Raw genomic sequence first — 23,262 nt, forward strand, 5'->3', positions numbered from 1 at the left:
TGTGAGAAGACTTTCATGCGTGTGTAACAATCTCTTGGAATTTTCAGAATTTTGTGGCTCAGTCAACACTGTCAGTGAAACGATATCGTGTTAGCTAAAATGTGTCTTAAAGATAAGCCCATTGGTTTTGGCATTTATTGTTAATTGAATTTTCCCAGAAATGGCAGCAGAAAGATTGTTAATGTTCATGAATTTACATCAAGTTAAACATCTGTTCCTCTTAAGCTAAACTCCAGCAAAGTTACGGTGGCTCCTAAATTAGATCTGGGAGTAAAATGCTGCTTGTTCTTTGCACGGCTTAGCTGTTTCAAAATAGACCTCAGAATGACACGTCGTAACTGAGGCCCATGTAACGCAGCCACACTCAGCTATAACGTGGGTGCCAGACAATTAAGCCAGGTTTTTGCTTTGGTGGTGAAGATCAAAGCTTTGCTGGAGCAGCACGTGATATGACTTATCAGGCTGATGGGGAAAGTGTGGGAACCAGTGTTGCTAATGTTTGGGAGGCAGGCAGCCAAGAGGATGGGGCACATCCTGTCTCTCCCCTGAGCCTCTCTGGAGGTTTCTCAGGTGAGGATTGGGAATCCAATCTCTGGCCACCCTGCCGGGTTGAAGAGGGGCTGGAGCCCAGTGGACGCAGCTTCAGAGAGTGGCTGGCTACTATATGGTTTCTGCAGGGAGGGTCTGTGTCTGGTTTGGGAAGAGAGATCCATACCCCGTTTGTTGGCATTCAGAGCAGACCCACCATACTCTATCCAAGCAAGTCTTTTCTCCCTATGTCCTTGCTTCTAGGTCCATGCCTCCTTCCCCAAAGGGATTGCTTCCATTATGGCGGCTGAGCTCTTTCATGATGTTAATCCATGTCCTGCAGTCCCCTCTCCAGTACACTTTGGATATTCTTCAGAGGGGGACTCTTGAGTGTGGAGTGACCCCCAGGACAGGAAATTCCAGCACCCTGGATACTTACAGGGCTGGTATCTTATTGTGGCCTGGGGATTCCCCCAACACACCTTGACCCCACATTCTGTCTGTGTATATAAAGCTGTCCCCAAGCACGAAGATGGTCTACAGGGTTGGCTCTGCTCATTTACTGATCAGAGCCAGGACAAAGGACTGGATCTTTCCTGAAGCTGTGCCATAGCCACATTCACCCACAAGCCTCCTTTCCTGAGTGACTGTTTTCAAGCACAAGGCCCCCGGCTGGCCTGTCTGTAGGGTGATCCAGGACAGTCCTGACCAGCAATGCCAGGACAAGAGGGCAGAAGCTTTCCTCCTCCTCTCCTCCTCCTCTCCAGAAGCAATTCCTAGGCAGTTGCCTTGTGCCCACCACACTTCTATGCAACCTAGTGTCCAGAGACCACCTTGCCCCACCCCCACCTGGCCATGCTGGAGTTCACTCCATGGGGCCAGCATTGCAGGTTTTGTGGTATCCCCACTGGGTGAGGTATGGAGGTTTGGGCTTCAGTGAGTATGCCTACATGTACTGCATGGTCAGCATGCCCCCCAGGGAACTGACATGATGGATGACTCAGGCATCAGCCCCTTCCTGAGATCCAGACCTGTCACCATGGTGCAGGGTGGCTAGGATTGTCCCTTTATCAGGGCAAGGCTGTAGCCACTCTGCAAGCCCCCGTGCTGCCCGTCTTCCACAGTCATACGGGCAACAGACCCTGAATGAGCCCCTTCTATGTGTGGGTATTTGGGGGTACCTTGCCCTGGAGGAGCTCACAGTCTAACAGGGAGCCTGACAATCCACAGTGGATGAAAAAGTCACAGAAGTTAAAGGCCAGTGAAGGCTGGTGAGAGAGCACAGGGCAGCACACAAGGGCCCCTGTTAGGCAGGGTTGGTGTGTTAGGCAAGAGAGGCTGAAGGACTCGGTGAAGAAACACCTTGCAGTGAGAGAGTAGGACAGGGCAGCAAGAGACAGCCCACTTTCCCACCCCACCACCATGCAGGTGCCTGGGAGCCAAGGCCTGAGCCTTGACCACACGGCCTGTCTCCCTCTCAGAACCTAAGCTCCCAGAAGCCTGTGTGACACCTTCCCCGTTGCCCACATTGCACACCTCCCTCCCTTGACTCTTTGGAGTCTCCCAGCCCCACCCACACCTTTAACAGGAGCTTCGCCTGCCATAGAATGAAGATGGTGCCTTTGAGTGCAGTCTGGCAGAGGCACAAGTGGCTGATGGAATATTTACAATGTCTCCCCTGCTTCCCTTTGTTTTGCAATAAAAAGTGTTTCTTTGATGGACATTTAATTCCAGAGACTGCTACCTGCTTCCTATCTCCCTTTGCTCAAAAATTAAATGTGGATGTGCCTGTGCTCCTGCTATAATCATCTTCCTCTGTGCAGAGGGAGTGCGGTGGGAATGGGAGAACATTAGAATCTTCAAAGAGGGACAATTATTGAGGGAACTAGATTAATGAGGTGTCATAACAACTTAGCCGGATCTGCAACTGACCTTTCTCATGGAGAACGGGCTTGATAAATGTAGTTCATTACCAAGTTCTGACATGAAAATAGGATCACACTCTGGGCTCCTCGGCAGGCTGATCAATATTTTATCTGCCAAAGCAGGCTTGGTCTGGGAGCAGGAGGAGCCCCACACATGTGCTGGCAAGGAGCCCGAGGCCAGGGCCAGGGGCTGGCCAGGGCAGCCCTGAAGCATGGAGGGCACCTGGGCTGGCAGGAAGGTGGCCAGGCCCTTTGCAGGGCCTGTCAGTGACGCTGACCATGTCAGGCTGCCCAGGACCTGCAGCCTCCTTCCCGAGAAGCCCCCTACGGGGCCTGCGCAGTGGCCATGGGACCGGCAGCCTCCCTCCCAAGAAGCCCCCGACGGGGCCTGCGCACTGGCGGTGGGGTGGAGGGAGAGGGTCAGGACACCTTTTCTCTCCTGTTTAGCCATGAGCGCCAATTTAGTTACCAGCCTGTCCCAGGCCCCACAGTAAAGGGGACAAAGACAAATGAGCCATACCCCCACATGGGGCTTCCAGCTCATCTCACCAAGAGAAGACCCCAGGCCTGGGCAGCCTCTTGCTAAGTCCTCTCACATCTCCTTCTGTGTCATGACCCTGGAAGGCAGTTAGAGGCTATTGTTATCCCCATTTTAAGATAGGGAATGGAAGTAGGAAGGGCAGGGGAGTGAACGCCTTTCCTAAGGTCTCACAGCTAAAGTCAGATGGCCTCCTGATACCCCGTCCAGCACTCTGTCTGGCCTTGTGGTGACTGTCATTAGCAGTATTGGTATCAGGTAGACGTGGCAGCCTATGATGAAGTCTGTCTGCACCTGAAGACGTCAGACAAGGTTGTTACAGGCTGAGCCCCTCACCCTGGCTGCTTCTTGCATGAGACAGTCTTCCCTGGAGCCACAGGACTCTGGCCCTCTCATTCAACAAGCATTTAATACTGTAATGCTGCGTGGGGAACTGTCCAGTTCAACCTCTCCTTGCTCAGAACATGTAATCCCATTGAGGGCACATAGCAGCAGTCCATCCAGCTTCCCTCAGTCAACCCCAGAGGTGATGTGCAGCTTGGATGGATGATTCCGCATAACACTTGCCAAGAGCATCCAATCCCAGGTACCAGCATCTTCAGCCTGAGGGCATTTTCTAGTCTCAGGTGAGTGCTCGTCCTCATTTGGGAGGTCCAGAGCTGCTATCTGGAGACAGTTAATTCCTCCAAGAGCAACCTCAGCTAATAGGGATGGAAGTCGGTAGAAAAATATCCCGGCTCCCTCCCATCTCAATGGAGCAATTCTGAGGTGTGCTCTATATAGTGCCTCTGAGGTCCCCCATGATATTAAACCTCCATTGTCCACAGTGACAACCCACTCATAAGCACACCCTTTGTTGGCTTTTCTCCCTTCCCAGTCTCACTTCCTGTTCCTTCTAGCACTTCCTGGGATCATCTTCAAATATGCCACTTGCCCCTAGAGCCTCATCTCAGGGACTGCTTTGGGGGAGCCCAAACTAAGGCTGGGGCAAGCCTCACCCAGAAAGGATTTCATAGAAGGCAGAAAGGAAGGCTGAGGGAGAAGAAGAAGGTAGTAGTAGTAGTAGTAGTGTGTGTGTGTGTGTGTGTGTGTGTGTGTGTAAGTAGACAGCCTTCCTACAGATGGCAGATCAGGCCTGAAGACAGGAAGAAGGAGGTGGGGCAGCTTGAGAAAGGGCAACTGTGTTCAGAACACAGGGAGTTTCCAGCCATGGAGGGGACATCCCTGAAATTCTCCAAGCCTCACCATAAGGCTTGACCTAGCCAACATTACCACAAAGGCAAAAACAAAATCCCCTCATTTATGACAACACAAATTTCTCTCTACCTGGAAACCAGCAAGACTCAGAGAAAACACTGAAATGACTTTCCAAACATGTGGGCAGAAACCTCTGCAGTCCAAATCACAGCGGTCCTGCCCTCTCATGAAGCAGGTCCCCTGTAGGTCCCAACCTGGGAGCCCCAGCTGAGCCTTGTTCAAGACACGGACCTCAAGGTTATATGCAAGCATCCCACCTTCTCTCTGGAAGAGTCATGCCTCTGGATTAATCAACACGGAAGTTCAACTGTCTTCTGAGTCTCCCCATCCCAGGCTGAGCTGGAGAGGCCCTGGCAATGGGATCTGGGCCCTGGCTCAGGGCTCCTCCTGGCCACTGTCATTCTCAACATCATCTTGACCATCACCCACAGGGGCACCAGAGGGGGGTGTGGTGGTCCCCAAGCTTCTGTCACACACCCCAGGGACCTTCCCTCTGAAGGAGCCAAGGCTAAAACTGGCCTTGCCCTTGTCTGGAGAGCTCTGACCTCCTCCATCCCTGGGAGCCAGGCCCCACACACATAGGGTCAGGGCACGGGCAGTGATGGAGGCGAGGGGTGCCAGCTTAGGTCATTGATTTTTAAACAGAGGCCAAAATGAGTACACTAGGTAGGGATTTGGGTGCAGATCATTCCAGCCGTGAGAAGCAGTCAATGCCAAGCTCCTGGGCAGGTGGGCAGGGATGACCAGTGTGAAGATAAGAAAGACATGAACCTTGGGTATTAACACTTTCTTGCCCAAAATGATCAGAACTTGAGAAGAACAGGAGGGAGATCAGAAAACGGACCTCAGAGCCTGCTCAGCAGATGAAGGCTGGACTAGGTGGAAGAGCTCACTTCAATCATGGGCTCAGGGTCAGCCATGCAGAGGGCCCAGCTTCACTTCTGGACAGCAGCATGTTGATAGCAGCTGCCTATGAGAGGTGGATTTCGGGATGGTTTATTTTCTTTCTTTTTATTCATTTGCACTTTCCAAGTGGTTCTTTGATAGGCATGTATTCCTTTTAGAATTAGACAAATGTTTGAAGCTAGAAGCAGGGGAGGGAGCCTTTAGCTGAAGACCATGTCCAGTGGTGTCCAAAATGCCCAGAGCTCCACACAGCTGAGTCACCCCTATCTGGCCCCACAGTGAAACCAGCTGGGGGCAGGAATGAAAAAAATAAAACTGGAATTTGGTAACCTATGACTTTGATACACCTTGCTAGGAAGATACCCATCCTGGAAGCCAAGGCCTGCTGTGGGGAGGAGAGCTATCCTGGGAGACTGAGCTATCCTGGGAGGCTGCAGCTTTGAGGCCTCTGCCTCTGGGGACTGGAAGAAGGCAAGGAAGGAAGTTTTCCTTCCCCCACCCCACCTCCAGGCAGATGGAATTCAGATGACAAAGGCAGGGAGTGAAGGCAGGGAGCCACCAAGAGGGCAGCCCTTGTAGACGAAGCACCAAAAGGCTTTTCCCAGAAAGAGAGTTTGGACTTTGGAATCTCAAGTGTTCACCTGCACAGAAGCAGAGCCTCACCATCAGGCCGCCTTTCCTGCAGTGTCCACGGCCCTTCCCCAGTGCTATCGGGCACCAGAGGAGCTCAGAAATTTCAGACAAATGACCTGATTTGAGTTTGGGCAAAGTTCTCTCTTGCAACTTATTTAAAGCATGATTGCTCCTGGGATAAAGAAGGATTTAAGATTCCCTTCCAGAAGTCCATTGGTTCCTCTCAGGACCTCAGTGACAAGCTCAGCCTGGGCATAGAGTGCCCTCAGTAAAGGAAAGAAAGGACAAAGGAAGTTTTCAACAGTATGATGTGTGGTGCCAGCATCCTGCCACAGTGCCCACACTTCCCCATGGCCGTGGAGGCTCTGCCTGGGTCACCCTGCTGTCCTCTCCTGCCTGTCTTGTTTCACTCTCTGCCTGACTCAGCCCCTCCAGCCCAGTCACACCAGCTTTCTCCAGTCCCCGGATGCTGCACGTCGGCTCCTACACACACAGTCCTGCTCCTGGTGTGCTCTTCCCTCTGCCTCCTCCCACAACTCCTCATCCGACAGGTCTCATCCTGAGCATCCCTCTTTTGGCCTCCTGCCACAGGCACCCACAATGCCCAGCCAGGACTGGAAGCTGGCCAGCTTCAGGCACACAGTGTGTAAATAAACACTGGTAAAAGGAGGGCAGGGGCCTGGCCAGTGTGGGCCTTTGAAAGGGGCAGGACCATGGGCTCAGAGAGCTGATGCTGGAGACCTGGGGGACCCACCCCTTTCCCCCAGATGATTGACTTCTAGACATGCACATACCTTCCTGACTAGAAGGTGTCTGCTGGGAAGCTGCCAGGGTGAAGCAGCCAGAAGTCTGAGCTCATGAGGAGCTGTGAGGATGTGAGGAGGGCCAGAGCCAGGGAGGATGCCACAGCACCCCACTTCCATCCCAGCAAGACCCACCTGGATGGTTTCCCCTGCCTGCCAGTGTTGGAGGTGTTGTCTAGCTGCAGACCCCTGCTCACAGGGGGACCCCAGCTATACCATGTAGCTCTATGGACTTGAGAATTGGGTTTGCCTGATGGTGACCCCAAGAACTCCCAGGGCACTCTCCATGCCTGGGCCAGGCTGCCCACTGGGGTCCTGAGATGAAACAAGAGGCTCCCAGAAGGGAATCTTTCCCAGGGCAACAGATAGGTCAGAAGTGGTTTATGCCCCACCAAGGTCCAGGAGGAAGGTTGGGGGACCTGCAAGGATGAGGCATCCTGCCCTCTGACCCAGCCTGGCCTCACCTTTAGGTGGGCCCTGCTGCGACATGCTCTTCAGATCCCCACTGCCCACCAGCGTATCGTATCTGAGGACAGCCCCTTCTCAACACCATATCCACCTGCTGTGTACATCAGTTTTTCAGTATCTGGGTATAAATGCTCCCCCTTCGGGAAGTCCTGGGGGCACCCCCAGTGCTGGCTCCTGTGGACCCTCCGCACAGGCACACATCCATCACCATTTACCCCAGCAGCCAGCCCCACCTCCTCTTTCATTCTGTACCCCCCACTTCTGGTCCATTTGCCAGGACCAAATTTCAGCTTCTCTCAGGGAGTGAGAAGCTAGACTGGGGCAAAACTGTACCTCCCCTAAACTGATCTTTATCCAGGCCCAGAAAAAGGAAAAACCCAGCAAGTTTGTAGGGGGGCAAAGTCGCTATTTTCAATGCCATGTAGCTCTACAGACTTGAGAATTGGGTTTGCCAACCGGAGGCCCCAAGAACTCCCAGGAATCAATATCCTACCAGGCAAAAGAGGGATGCGAGCAAGGTGAGGGGGCGGGAGAGAGGCGTTCTTGTCAGAGCACTAAGACTCCCAGAGAGCAAATAGATCTGATTATATTGAACACAACAATCGATTTTTTTCTAAATAAACATGCAGGAGGAAATGGTAATGGGCATCTGTTTCTGACGGAAATCAATTGACCCCAAATTGGAAGAAAATCTAGAAATACAAACAAGCACAAGAAAAAGTGGTTGGGCTGTCCAGACTTATCAAGGGAGGGAAGGAGGAAGGGAATGAGGGAGGAAAAGAGGAAGGGAGGAAGAGAGAAACAGACAGAGTTTCCCATCATCCCTTTCCCCCAAGTGGCTTCCCTGATGGTTGCTCTTCAGTAAATGCGGTTCCCATAATGACAAGGGAGACAGCAGCTCTATTAGGAGCCCTTAGTGGGTACCACGCCAGTGCAAAGCCCTGTACGTGCCCATGTTATTTAGTCCTCGTAACAACCCCACGTGGGAGGCACTGGTATCTCTGCTTCCTAGATGAGATCACTGAGGTACCCTGCCCAAGGCTATATACCTGACGGCAGCAGACCTGGAGCTCAAACCCAGGGGACCTCAGAGCCCATGCTCTCTCCAGCACTGCTTCCTATTGACTCTCCAACTCTGGGCCATTACCTTAGGCCCTAAACTGGCTTTGGAATTAAGGAGAAAAGCCCTGGGCTCCTGCAACCTGCTGGCCTTCAACCTGGAACGGTCAGTGAGGAGCCCATGCCCATCCTCCAGGATTCAGCAAAGCCAGGCGCCGAGAGTACATCCCCTGGGGAGATGGGAAGTGGGGCTGGCTGGAGCAGCTGCCCTCTCTGCTGACCCTCCTGCAGCCCCAGTGGTGTCCATCCTAGCAGCCCCATTGCCAGCAAGATAAACTACGCCATGCTGCAATGCAACCCAGGCCTCACCTGCCCAAACACTGCACCGTTAGATGCTGTTCAGCAAGCATGCCTGGGATAAAACAAGCTGTGTGCTTCGGTTTGAACGTTGTAGAGCTTCTTTTTGTATCTTGGTCATAGACTTGTGTGCATGTTTGTTTTGAAGTAATCGAGCTCTGGGAGGGTACCTAATTAACATAAGCAGGGCTTGTTAGTCCTGTTAACTAAAACTCCCTAATCTAGGAGGCCAAGTATTCAAAAGCAGTCTTTAAGGTAGGATTAAGGCAAAAACCAGCTATTACAAAATGGAATTAGGGGCGGCTTAAGCCTCTGTGGAGCTACCTCTATAAATTCTGCTGGAAGAATTTCCCATTCCATCTGGCACTCACTCTAGTCTGGCTTGTAGTAGGTGCTCAATAAATATTTAACAGATGGACAAACAAGGTTCCCTCCAGTATTTGCATCATGTGTAGCATGCGTTCCATGTTCAATCAATATTTATGAAATGGATTGGTGGGCAGAGCACAGACAAATCCCATTGACTACAGCTGCACTGTGCACTGCACATAGTAAATGCTCTATGACTATTTGTGGGTGGAATGGATGCGTGGACAAATGGCAAGAACGTTCTCTCAAGACCACGGAATAAGTCTCACTATAATAACCTCATCTTCTCTTTCAGGTGACACGTGCACCATGGCCGGCTATGCCCGCTTGAAGAATGTCCTTCTGGCGCTCCAGACCCGCCTAAAGCCACTACCAGAAGGAGACAGCAGACAAGACCCTGCCTCCCAGAAGCGCCTCCTTGTGGAGTCTCTGTTCAGGGATTTAGATGCAGATGGCAATGGCCACCTCAGCAGCTCTGAACTGGCTCAGGTGGGCATGGCATTCAGTGAAAGTCACATTATGGAGGAATCCAGTTTTCCATTTCCCACTCCCCGCCGCACACCGGTGTCTAAGAGCTTGTTGTGTTCAATACCTCTGAGAACATCTCACAAACAAAATGAGGTCAGGTTCTTCTTCCCACCAGCCACCTTCAGCCACTATTTACAAACAAGCTTTCAAGCCCTCTCAGCTATCTGGCAAAAAAAACTCACTTCAGAGGGCCTGGTCTCTGACGTTTTAACTAGGAAATCAATCATTTCTTCCTTGAGTCCTTTACTTTCCTCAGCAAAAAAGTTACAAGGAAGCAGGGCTTGGTTTCCATCAAATACCATTGGAGCTGTAAACTGGAAATCCCCAAGTCCTCTACCTTAGGACATCACTGTTCCTTGGTATCCAAAGATCAAGAACCCAAACCCCAGCCTGCTTATTTGCAGAAAGTCCTGTGTCTACCCATGGACCCCACCAAGCCCTGCTCTCATCTGGGGCAACACCTGCGTTACACCCTGTGGTTTGCCTCCCTCCCCTGAGACTGCAGTGTTGAACACAGTGCACATGTTCTTTGTCGAGCTAACTAGACACTTGGTTAGCATCTGCAGGACAGAAAACAAGGAAAGAGTGACCTCACTCACAGCGGCCACAGCCACAGCCACTGCCAGTTGCAGGGAGAAGCATGTAGGGTCCTGAAGGCAGAAAAACTGGGGTGGGCTGGAGGGGTCTGCATTCCTACTTCTGCTTCCTGGTTTGTTTCTAAGGGTCTGGAGCCCTAGAGCCACATAAGGCAGGTGCAAGCTCTTCAAGCAGAGCGAGATCAGCCTCCCCAAGCTGGGTGGTGGGTGGGGGGAGGGCATCTCTTTTCTGGAGACCACAGACTGTCCACCCAAAGGATGGATACTAAAGACAGGTCCCCACCTTTGATGCCATTTTAAAGAAATCTTACACATGGCCTAGGGACCTTCTCAAGGCTGTGGCCAGGTCATTGGGAAGAAGTGGGGTGGGGAGTGCCCTAGCACTCATTGAGCCATGTGCTTGGCATTGAGTGAGGCCCTTGACCTGTGATTAATAGACATAGAAGAGTTCTTTGTAACGTAGGATAGTGGCAAAGAATGCAGCCTTTAGGGTTGAACTGCCTGAGGTCAAGCATGTACGCACTAGTGGACCTTGGGAGATGACCTCGCTTTGCTGTGCTGCTGTGTTCAGCTGTGAACCTCACAGGGTCATCATGAGGGTTAAATGAGCTAAGATAGTGAATGTCTTAGAATGGTGACTGGCATGTGGTATGTTTCTTTTCTCTTCTTTTCTTTTAGACAAGGTCTCACTCTGGCTAGAATGCAGTAGCACAATCTTGGCTCACTGCAGCCTCCTGAGTAGCTAGAATTACAGGCTTTCACCACCACACCTGGAAAATGTTTGTATTTTTAGTAGAGATGGATTTTCACCATATTGGCCAGGCTCGTCTCAAACTCCCGACCTCAGGTGATCCACCCACCGTGGCCTCTCAAAGTGCTAGGATTACAGGCGTGAGCCACGGTGCCTGGCTATGTGGTATGTTTCAGTGGAGAGAGTCATCAGTATTGTTGTCATCATCATTTTTATTATTATTATTATTATTTTCTCCTTAAATCTTTCCACCATCCTTTGCTGTAAGGAGGGGACTACTATCATCCCACTTCACAGATATTTTCAGATGAGGAAACCGAGGCCCTAAGAAATCAGACAACTTGCCTGAGTTGTTCATTGCCCGGGACATGATGGAACTGAGATGAAACCCCGGCAGGCTGAGTTGCATGTACCTGCTCTCCTCAGGGCACCCAGAATCTCCCTAGGGAGAATGGCTCCCACCAAGAGGCACCACATGGTTATTTCAAGGTCTGTAGAAACAGCAAGTACTCACCGAACCCTAGTAGGAATGGCCACCAGAAGTTCTGGAACATAGGCCCTCCATTCCAGCCAGTCCTGAGCCTGCTTCCAGGGAGCACGGAAATCTCAGATGACTCTGCTCTGCTCATGTATTCCTGAGCGGTTCACACAGCCCATTCAAGGCCTGCATCCTCAGAGGCTTGCTGCCCATGGCCCCCAGGGCAACTGCCCTGCCAGCATGTCACCACCTCCATCAACACTAGGCCCCAGCTCTGGCTCAGACCCCAAGGGACTTACAGGTGACTCAGGCTGCTCTGGGAAAATCCCAGGTCCTGTTGGTTACAGCTACCTGCAGGAAGAACCACTTGGCAATTCCTCAAACTACCGAGCAGGGAGCGCCGAGGGCAGGTGGCATCAGCTTGTCTTGAACAGAGGTCGCTATGAGCCCTTGGTATCCAGGCCCACGTGGCTCCCAGGTATCCACCAAGTAACAGAATCTTACCAGGCACTTTGTTCTAACCTGGCAGACGTGTGGCCCGAGGCACCTGAAGCCATTAACAAGCGTGGTAATTGGACTATGATTTCCTCTTTAAAATTTAATATAGTTAAAGTCCATTTCATAAATCTGCCAAGCAGAGCCTGGCTAAAGTGGGCCTTTCCTTGACACTGAATCAAAGGTGCTGGGGAAAAACTCGTCAGTCCTATAAAAAGTTAATCAATTTCCAATGCAGAAATAGACAAAGGGAAATTTCCATCTTCGAAAGATTGATCTCAGGCATTATGGTTGATCTCCCTTTTATCGAACACTCTTACTTGCTGGGTGAAGTGTCATTTTTTTAACACTATCACATTAAATTGCCTTTAACACAGCAGACCAAGCTGAGAATGTTAAATAAAGAGAAAATGTCTCTGCCCCCCACTCCCCATCAAAATAAAATGAAATTATTTTCCTCCAAGATTTCCTTCTGAGCATTTTCCTTGCAAGACCCTCAGTTCTGGGCACACTGGCCTCTGGCTGTAGCTCCAGCTGAGTGAGGGTGCCTGGAATTTCTACTCTTAGTTACCTTGTGATATGTGGCTGATCATGCTGGACAAGCCTCTGTGTCCTGTGGCTCAGACCACAACCAGAGAGGAGTTCTCAAGAGCCTATATCGGTAGCCTCCGTGCCAGAGTTACAGGGGTGGACATCTGTGTCCCGGGCAGGACAGGATGAAGCTCAGGTCTAGGTGGACAGAATGGAGGGGTCTGGGAGTGTGCTGTGGCCAGGCACCATTGCCTGCCATGGGTAAGGGCTGGTAGGTGAATGGATGCAGCAGTGACCTCCCGCTCTACGAAACTGGAAGCTGGCAGACCTCAGTCCTCACACTGAGTTCAGCCACTGTTTGCTGGATTTATCTAATGGGACCTTTTCTCTCCTCTCTCTCCATCGATGGCACACAGGTAGAGCAGGTGGCCTCAAGGATTTCCACCTCAGACTATCTGGGTCTGTCTTCCCAGACAGGGAAAAGACAGACCTGGGCTCTAGTGTAGACTCTGCCCCAAGCACTGTGTGAACCTGGGAAAGCCACTTCCCCTCTCCGAGCCCCAGTTTTCTCATCCATAAAATGAAAGAGTCAGACAAGACAAAATCAAAGAGCTTCAGGTGCTCCCCAAGGCCCACTGAGCTGTTCCTGGATTCCCTCTTGGCCTGAGTTATTTCCGGCAATGCCCATGACTCTAAACTCACCTGACTCTGGCCTTGTCCTCCTCCTCACCCCACAGCACATGCTGAAGAAGCAGGACCTGGGTGAAGACTTACTCGGTTGCTCACCAGGTGACCTCCTCCAGTTTGATGACTACAACAGTGACAGCTCCCTGACCCTCCGAGAGTTCTACATGGCCTTCCGTAAGTTGGGTCCCAGTGGGAAAAGGGCTTATTTCTGAAGGTGCTGCTGCACCAACATGCTGCCAGGTACCTGGGTCTGTCCTCGGTTTTCTCCCAGGTTGGTTTCCTATACAGAGGAAAGCTGTTGAATCTGTTTTGCAGCAAGCCTGAGGTTTAAGAAAAGGCTAAATGGAGAGTGGATGGGGCCAGGGAGGGCTCACCTGGTTCCTTTTGAATAAAGATTTTTCTCAGTCTTTGAGGGGCCCAGGACTGTAATTGAAGCATAGCTGTGAGGGTGCTGCGAATACCCTTTGGGAGGTTCTATGACTGAAGGAGAAGGAAGATTTTAGGGATATCCCCAGGCTATTGCCTGGCCATTCGGGGAGCCCTGCCTGGAGGAAACAAACCTGAAGGACGGCCCGGAGGCTTGGCCACGCAGGGGCAGGGAGCAGCGACTACCCAAGGTCAATGGAGAGTGAGAGTCCAAGGTAAAGAGAGGCGGAGCATCCCTGGAGAAGAAGGGAAAGTGGGTGCTCTTTGAAAACAGAGGAGGTAGTCTGAGTGCCCCCCCAGGGAGTGCTTGGTGCATATGGAAGTGGATGGGGCCTGTATCTTTTACTTGAGGTGATCTTCCAAGAGATTACATTAACCAGAGATGGTGCTGGGAGAGGGCTTCCAAGAAATGCAAGATACAAGAGCCCTGCAGAGCTCCAGGCAGGGGTCATCAGGGAGTAGAGGAAAGGATGGTGCTGGGCCTGCACTGAAGACTAGAGGGGACATTCTTGGCCCAAAATAGATGAAGCCCCTTACATTGGAAGATATTCAGGCTCTGCTTAAAGTGGGCAATGCATACACTCTTGGGTGTGGCCTGCCAGCTCACAGTTCCTAAATGCAATCCCTGACATTCAGGAGGCACATGCGAGCCTACCCCACCCCCAGGGGCACTGAGTGCCCTGAGCCACAGAGCCTGGTATCCTCCCTCAACCCCAGCCTTTATATGGAGTCCCATTTTCCAGCAAAGTATTCCTGCTTCAGAACAACATCTCTTTGGGCTGTTGTTATTCCACACCTTCACCAGGCCTGAAGAGGGGTCCCTGTGATTTGTTGGGAAGAAGGGCTCTTGTGGCAAATAGAGAGGTGCTTAGATGACATGAGAGAAGCAAGCATGATTCTTCCCTATGGGAAGCATTCATGAGCTTGGCGTGGTTGCAGGGCCTTTCCGGTTCATATCATCATTAGCATCAAAGTCCACCCCCTGGTTCCAGCACTTCGCTTGATTGACTGTGATTTTGCAGGATCCCCGTCATCTTCCTCCCTGCCCACTAGTGAAACTCATACCTGCTTCTGCTCATTCATAAAAGGTGAGAGAGACTGGTAGGCTTATCCTGCTGTGGAGGTGTTTGACCTGTAGGCCAAAGAAATACATCTGGAAATACATTTGGAATGTGTAGAAGTATCCACAGCTCCCCACACCTGGTTCATGAGAGCCTATCATTAAATGTTCAGGAATTTTGCAAGCAAACAGTTAAACACTTGGTAACTTTAAACTGGCCACATTGGGAATATTTACATCATAGAAATTCACACCACACATATGCTACCAAATAGGGGGCGGGGGGACATTTTTTTCTTCTCTAGGGAGCCGGTTGTTAAACACTGACCTGCATGTCACTGGACAAGACCCTGTCTCCTGTCCTCGAAGTCCATTTCTGGCAATATCCTCCCGACCCGCCTCCCCACACTGAGACTCTTTGATGATTCCAGGGAACATGAACAAGAGTTGGCTTGAGCAGCTAGGGCAGGTTACAGGAACAGCAGCTCTCCAAGTCAGGAAGGCAGCAACATGTGGTCTGAGCATAGCTCCAAGACATTCCAGAAACGCTTTCTGAGCTCAAACCTCTCTGCCAAAGGAGTAATGAAGGAAAAGCTGAGTGCCTTCTAAGAGCCAGAGGCCAAGACTGGACTTCAGGGGTTTGGGGGGATACCAGGCATCATTACTTAATGTCCCAGGATGTCATCATTAAGCAGAGAATGGCACTTCTTGGGCACCATCTTCGTACCTAGTACCACAGCAGGCTCTGCTGCATGAGCACAGTTCGCAGGAATGGGTCTGGGGCCAAACAGCAAGCCCTTGGCTTTCCTCTCAAGGAAATGGAAGCGTCCCTATTGCCTATGATGAAAGAGAAGGACTCCCCAGCTTCCCTAGTAAGGTCATTATAAACATGAGCTACCCTGGAAAGGGAGGGACATCATCACCTGACCTCCAGCCACATGTCTCACAGAGCAATGTGGCGTCAGCTCCCTTCGTTCCTGGATTATTATTTGAAAAGCTTTATAATCATCAGTTTTAAAGCAAATTAGATTCTACTGTTGCCTTGGACTTGTTTTGAACCAGACAGCGAAACCATTCATCACAGCCCAGCCCAAATAATAGATATGCAATAAAACTTAAACTCGCAGCCATTAAGGAAGCCGCAGAATGAGTTAACCCCACCGTAAAGGCTTGACGTGCAGCCATTTGGAGCATACAGGATCAATGGTTTTTCAAAGTCACAGGAACTCTCAACTAAATTCCCATAGCTCTGGGAATAGATTTATGGTTCAGCGAATTTTAAATAGGTAATTGAAATGAGACATACAGGTACAAGTTATTACCCAGAAATCGATGGGCATTAAAGAAATCTCACTAAAACCCAGAAAGTAATATCTCAAACATTTCAGCAACAACATTCTAGATAAATTTTAGAAACTGGAGCTGATGGGCTGGCAGAGGTTGAGGCATTTTATTTTCTAGTCTCTCTTTTGCTGGCGTCCTTGGGTACTAAGTGATGATGGGTTTGTGGGTGTTTTCCCCTACAACTGAAGTTGTATTTATCAGTTTTTGAGGTTTGTGGGGGTGGTCTCCTAAATCACATCTTCCCATGCAGCTGGCCTGGCCCTGCTGGGCCATGTTTATCATCGTCTGCAGCAGGTGGCGAGTGATGCTGGGAATCCCACAGCCAGTGGCTATTCCTGCTGAACTGGTTTGTGGTGGGGCTACAGCCCGTTCCTGGCTCTGAGGAACAGGTGACCCTCCTCCAGGGTGGCAGGCAGTGGCTAATCATGGGAGTTAGTTCAATCTCTTTCTGACTGTCAGATGGAGCCAAGGCTCCCAATTGCCTCTCTCTGTTCAGGGACAGGAATGAAATATGAGGGTGCCCCCATTCCTCCTTTTGTCAACTAAACATTCTCTTTGCATTGCTTTGGCTTGCTGAGCCACAGGCTGATCTAGGAAGTAAAGGTACAGTGTCCTCCTCCAGCATGTGCCCTCTGCCTCCCTTCCCAATGCCCCCCCAACCCCCACAATAAGGAGTGGTGCCACCTCTCCCTCCATGGCAGAGACCCAGGCTCCAGGGTCGCCATAAGCAGGATGTGTGCTGGCCCTGTCTGTCCATCACAGTAAATTAACCTCAAAGTTGCTCATCTAAAAAGCTTCTCGATAATGCTTGGTTTTTGCACTGTTCTGAATGCTCAGGTTGGGATCAGGGGAAAACACGTTGCTAAAACAATGATTTTTCTGACTTTAAATTCGTTGCAAGTTTCTTCTGCTTTTTAGAAAACACTGGTTTTCTCACACAGGACTTTTAATTACTCCTTCGAGAGCAAAGCCCATGAATTTGTTGGCTGCTTGGGAAGGTTTTGAGCAGCTAGCAGTGCAAGATAAAGGGCTTCACGTGTTTACATCCCGGGACCACACAGGCGGACTGTCAGGAGGACCTGGGGTGCTGAATGTGGGGGAGCCAGACACCCTCCCTCACCTTTGGTGTGTGTAAGCTCCAGACAAATGGAAAGGAAAACAGTGTTTTCACCTACAGCACTACCACTCTAGCCAGGGCAGCTCTATGAAACAGATGATACGGTCACCTGGTGAATTTACAGCTGTTTTTTCACCATCAGTGCTGCAAAATGAAAGGAGGGTACAGCTTCACTTTCCACGCCACTGTCCTCTGAAACTAATAGTGCCTGGCCCATACCAGATTTCCACACACGCTATCTCAGCCAGTCTTCACACCCACTCTGTGTTGAGCAGGATGGTAAAATAAGCAACCGCAGGCATCCTCACTACCCAGATCTACCTGGCCCTTTATCTGTGTAGGGTGAGTTGAGACAAGGAGCTTAGATGGCAAGGATACTGCTATGTTCTACTCCATTTTGTTCCTGCGTTTTGGATAGTAAGTAACAAGATTTTAAATAGCATGGGGTTCATCAAAAATTTTATCTGAATTTACTCAGCTCCTGAATTGGAGAGCAGACAATGCCTATGGGCTGGTCTGGGTTTTGGCTGAAGCCGAGACTCTGGGTGCCAGTGAGCCCCGCAACCCCAAAGGGAGACACAGGACTTGAAAATAAAGTGGCCGAAAAACTGATTCACTGCCCTTGGTCAGTCATTTTCTCAGGGCCACAAAACACTTAAAGCCAGAGTGGCCAAGGGAAGAATTGAAAATTGGAAGACAGAGGTGTGAGACTCACCACCCACTCCCAGAGACAGAAGTGGGGGTGCTGTCCTGACTTCAAGTGCATAGAGAGGCTTCAAGGAGCCTTCCACATGAGCTTGCTGAGTCTCCCGAGGCCAGTGCTGGAGGGTGGGGTGTGCAGTCAGTGTACCATTTGAATGACTTTGCTTGTCAGTCTCGCTGTAGTTAGTCACAGGCTTAGTGCTTCAGTTGTATAAAGTGATACCCAACATTTAACATGTGTCAGCACTGTACACTATGTCCAATCTAACAGATGAAGAAACCTAAACTCAGGCAAGTAGCTAACCCCAGGTCACACAGCCAGTAGGTAGCAGAGTCAGGATTCAATGGGCGTGTCTGATTCTAGAACTTTCTCATGCATTTAAACAAACTTTGCAACACATCTGCATTCTCCTTTGAAGAGACCCTCACTGTCCTCACTGTGATTTCCCTAAACTTTAAGCCCCAACTCAGTGGTCTTCTCCTCCAGGAGATGTTCCTCAATTTCTCTTTCCTCCACCAAGCCCCACCACACTCCTTCCTCTGTGTGCCCACAGCCCTGGGTTAGCAAGGCTGTGGCCTGATCTTTAGGAGTGTGGACTCTAGAGTCCAAACTAGACTTGGTCTTGAATCTTTATTCTGCAACTAGCTGTGTGACTTTGGACAGCTCCCCACCAGAGATTAAACTGGGCTTCAAGTTTCCCGTCTCTAAATGGGAATAGCAACCAGGCACAGGGTTATTCAGGACTGAAAGAGCTAATTCATGTGAAGTGATTAGCATGAGACTTTGCCTATAGTAAGTGTTAGGCAAACATTAACCAGGTCAATGATGGCAGCAGTGAGGGAGATGAAGATTCCCATGTGTGCCCCATCACCCTGTGCCATGCCATTGCTGTCCTTCCCCCTTCAGACCGTGCACTCCTTGAGGATAGAGGCTGCTTCAGTCATCCAGTTCTCCTGCTCAGCATGGGGTATGGCACCCAGGAAGGCCTTGATAAAGCTCATTGAGGGCATGAAAGACATGGAGAAATGCATCAGGCAAGCAGAGGAGTCCAGACATGCAGCTGTGGCCAGCAATCCCAGAGGGTGTCTGCATGTCTTCAGGGGGCCTTGAGAAAGCAGGGGCAGAGGAAGTGCCTTGATGCTCCGCAGCTGGGACCCCTGGTAGAGAAGCATCAGCGTGGCTGGACCAGGCCAGCTGGACATCCCCAGCCCTGATATCCCTAATCACTGGATGAGCAACTAGGTGTGAGGGGAGCCCCTGCTTCTCACATGGGCTAATGATACTTTATTGAAGACAAAAGCAACTCACAGTAGAAAGCTCTCATCCTGACCCCAGGGCCACTAGCTGGCCATTCGGCCCTCCTCAGAGTAAGTGCTCTGGTCAGCTGGCTGGCAAGCTGCGTAATTACCTCCACCTCCAGCAACTGTGTGTGCCAAGGAGGGCTCTTGCTCAGCCCACTCCTCAGCCCTGCACACCTGCTACTCTGCAGCCACATCCCTCTTGATGCAGTAGACCCTGGCTGCGGCCGCCCAGGACCAGCACCCCCACCCAGCCCAACTCCTGCCACCTCACCAGGAGGTCAGCTTTGCTGGCTCTGCAAATCTGCACACCTTGGAAATAATTCTTAGGCATAGAATATGGGCTTGTATTTCCATGCTGAGCCCTGACAGGCTGGCAGGGTGGACCTCTGGAGCAAAATCATTAGCCACAAATACCCAAGATCCCCACAGATCAGGGCAGACATATGGAAGGAAGACCACTGTGGGAAGGCTGGCGGGTCTGCCCGGAAGCTGGTGTGGACCAAGGCTTTCTGAAAGGAGGGCGAGCTCCTGGGCAGGGAGGGACAGGCCCGGTCTCCTCTCCCATCCATATACTTGGCATGGAGTGGCATCGAAGGGGCAAGCCACCAACCAGAGCCTTTCAGAGAAGCCTGACCAGGGCAGGGAGAGCAGCACAAAGAAAGGGTCAGGAATTGAGGTCAGGAAGCTTAGGAGGAGGAAAATCATGGAAGATGAGGTGGCATTAGGCCAGCAAATGCTCACAGAGTCCACTCTCTGGGAAGCACCAGGCAGAGACTCAGCTGTGAACAAAACCACAGCAGGCCCTGCCCATAAAGAGCTTGCCACCTGGGTAGAGAGCCAGGGGGTGGGGCAGGGGGACAGAAAGATGACCCAATAAACAATAAATTAAGAGAGAGCATCCTGGGTGCAGGAGGACCAAATGTCCCCAGAGAGGTCAGGAAGGGACCTGAATGCCGAGCTGGAGATGACCAGGCAGAAGGTGAGTAAAAAGGCATCCCAGGCAGGTGGGGGCAGCATGTGATCCCAAGAGGCAAGAGGCTTGAGTGAAGGTGGAGGCAATACCCAGGGTAGAAAGGCCACCACCACAGTTAGGACCCCAGGGGCAGAACTCAGATGCCAGGGCTTGGAGAAGTCAGGCTTAGCTCAGCTCTGAGGGGGACCCTCCCCAGCCTCTCCAGAGTTGCCCAGGGAGTGGTGAGTCCCCATCACAGTAGGCTTGCCAGCCTACAAGCCACTTGAGAGGGGACTGAGTATCAGCCAGAGAGCTGGACGTGGCCTTTGAAGGCCTCCAGTGCTGACTGTCAGGACAGACAAGTGAGCAGAGCTATTATCTAAGGCCTACTAGGAACTGATGTTCTGGGGTCTGGACTTGGTCCTTCTTGGCTTTCCCTGGCTATATAAAGACAGAAACACAGCTGAGAGCATGCACCCTCACCCCCACCAGCTGCCCCTGCTGTGCAGGAAAAGCCATCAGGAGCTCCTTGGCAAGTGTCTAAAGAGTCCTCATCCCCATGAAGAATAGGGTGGCAGGAATGGGGCCCCCCATCTATGCATTGGGGTTCTGGGTGGAACAATCTCTGTCCCCCATTACACCACAGAGGGCTCAATTCTGAACCAGAACTGATGAGTGCTCGTCAGTGCACCCTGCACCAGTTTCTTCTTCTCCCACACTTGGAAATTTCAGACCCAGACTGCCCCTTTCCCATCGCAGTAGCTTACTTCTAACAGCTGCATGGTGGCACCCCGCACTTTCTAGTCACTGTCTGGAGCTGAGTCTTCAAGCACTTTCCATTTTTAAAGATCCCAGCTGGAAGCTGTCAATGGCCTCCTCAGTGCAGAGCAATTGAATAGTAGAAAATGAACTAATTACAGGTTGTTATTGAAAATCTATTATATACAAATTGCAAAGAAAACTCATTAAAATATGCAGCTTTGGTGATTTTTTTAAAACCCTCCTCTTGGAGAGAGAGGCGGGAGCAGGGTGGCTGGACACCTTGTCCTTCACTATTCCTGGGGTAAGAACTCCCCTGGGAGCTGCAGAGCAGTCTCGTGTTCATGTGTCACACAGCTTAGCCTGACATCATGAAACTCAAAATTCTGTGTGCAGCAGAGAGCTCTCTGAATGTTAGAAAATACCCAAAAATGGCTGCAGAGGAAACAAAGAATTTCATTACAAAGATATAAAATGAGAACAATTTAAATGTCAGCTTTTTACTAAGATAGCACCGTATTGTCCTCATAAATCTCCATGTTTTTGCAAAGCTTTTGTGAGGACTTCAGCATGCAATTAAGCACTGAAGGTCACATTCCCCATTTCTCAGCTTGCTCCCTTGGATTGGAGTGTTGGCAGGGCTTAGGGTGGGAATGCCTGCACCATCCAGAGCTTGCATCTCAAGGATGATCTTTGTGTGGCTGAGACTACCTCTCAGGCCCCAGAAGGAGCCCAGAAAGCAAACTGAGGGCAACAGGTAGTGTCTCCCAGCCTGCTGCCTCCTTGGCCTGCCAGCACTGCCCTTGTCTCAGTGTGGGTGCCGGTGGCATGAACTCTGAGGTGCCTGATTATGACCAGATGTCCTGAGGTGTAGAGAAGACCCACCTTGGCATGTTTCTGAAAGGTAAATCTTGCCTGAGGTTGTACCAGCCTAGGAAGGATGCTTAGGGCTCATTCACCGGTTCTCTATCTTGTTGCTCTTTCCTTCCTCTCCGGTCCCCTGTTCTCAGGCCATGACAGTGCCCTACAGGACCCCACAAACACTACTACAAAGCCCAGCTTGTGGGCTGCATGGAAACAAGCTGTGTCCTGGGGTTGGAGGGGTGGGGATGTAAGAGGAACTCCACTCACCTGGGACATAGCGACTATCTGGGCCACACTCAGGCCTGAGGCACTCAGAAGCCTCAACATCAAAGTGGCTCCTGATAGGAGCTGGCTGGAGAGCCAAGCCCTGGGACAGACAGTCCCTGGATAGGTAGAGAGAGGCTAAGGATAGCAAAAAGTAAAAAGGCAAAAACATGGAGATTCATGAGGACAATACCGTGCTATCCCAGTAAAAAGGCTAGGGAGCACCTCTGCTAGCCCAGTGGCCAGCCACTCCCACCCTCACTCTGGGCGGAGGACGGAAGCAGGCTGAGAGCAGGAGAGTCAGCAGGTGGTTGAAATATAGGCAGAGGCTACAGGACTAGTGAGTATATGCAAAGACCGCAGCAGGACGAGACTGTAACAAAGCCATGAGGCACAAAAGGCCAAAGGGAAAGTCGGGGTGACCTCTGAGAGCTGCCAGGATGGTTATGGCCCAAGGCTTTTGCTCCAGTGGGAGGACAAGGCCAGCAGATCAGGGGAGAGGAGCCTGACACCTTCCATGCAGTGGGCATTCAGCCTGGCACAGAGCACGTGCTTGACAATCAGTTAACATAGGGATTAAAGACTATCGTGGACTTTTTCAAAAATCGTAGTAAAGAGAAAATGTTCAGCACTGTCGTGGCAGTTCCCAGAGAGAATGGACAGACCTGAGGGTTCCCCTTGAGGGTGGAGTCATCCTATCACCCACATGTGGCACATGCCGGCTGAGCGGCCCACCATGGTTCCACACTGTGGTCTGTGAGCAGTGGCTGGGGGACAACAGGGGCCATGGAACCTGCAGTCACCCCTCGGCTTGGCACCATGCTCCCGTTTACTCCCTGCTGTCCTGGTGGGACTTCTATTTCCCCCAAAGCTGGCCTTCCATGGGACAGTGCCAAGCCACCCTTAGCGCCCTTTATAACAGCATCTGATGAGCCCTTACCAAATGCCTCCCAGAGGCTCCCTGGATACCATGAGGAGACCCGAGGCAAGAGGTGGACTGGGATTAAAATGTGCCTTGCAGTTAAGTGTCTGTACCCAAGTCTTACCTGATTTCCCTTTTTGAAGGACCTGTGAAGTCAGAGGATGACAGTGGCTGTGGAAGTTAATCTTTCTGGCCATTTATTTGTGTTCTTGATAAGCAGGAAGAGAAAGGTCATCACAAGTGCAGCATGGAAATAAATCAATGGGAGATCTTCCCTGTGGATAAAGGAGCAGATGTTCTGAGTCTGCATGGAAGGAGACATGCCTAACAGCCATATTCTCAGAGCCCCAAGTTCCCATTTAGCTCACACAGGATTTGGTGGGGTTCTGGGGGTCCCAGACTTTTGCCTTTACATCTGAAGGTTGATAGCATCTTTGGACCCTTGGGATTCTGATTTCGACTGGGACAAGCCATCACTCCTAACCAGTTTGTGGAACTACAGGCCAGATTCAGCAGGAGAAGAGTTTCATTCTCCTCCGCTCGGACTTCCCAGTGAATCCAAATCTTCCTCTGGCTGTGGGCTGAGGAGGGCAGTGAGCTGAGGACCACTCACCAGTTTGGTCACTGCCATGAGGTGGCTT

General features: G+C 51.0%; 1 protein-coding gene across 6 annotated transcripts in view; it reads left to right on the forward strand.

Annotated features, from left to right (window-relative positions):
* FSTL4 (follistatin like 4) overlaps positions 1-23,262 on the forward strand; it is a 430,768-nt gene that overhangs the window by 300,500 nt on the left and 107,006 nt on the right. For all 6 annotated transcript variants that reach the window (XM_054251984.2, XM_054251985.2, XM_002744592.6 and 3 more), the window contains 2 exons: positions 9,139-9,332; positions 12,960-13,083. In XM_054251984.2, coding sequence (XP_054107959.1) covers positions 9,139-9,332; positions 12,960-13,083 — 318 coding nt within the window. The remainder of the gene's footprint in view (positions 1-9,138; positions 9,333-12,959; positions 13,084-23,262) is intronic.

Source organism: Callithrix jacchus, chromosome 2 (assembly GCF_049354715.1).
Source record: "Callithrix jacchus isolate 240 chromosome 2, calJac240_pri, whole genome shotgun sequence".
NCBI classification, from domain to species: Eukaryota; Metazoa; Chordata; class Mammalia; order Primates; family Cebidae; genus Callithrix; species Callithrix jacchus.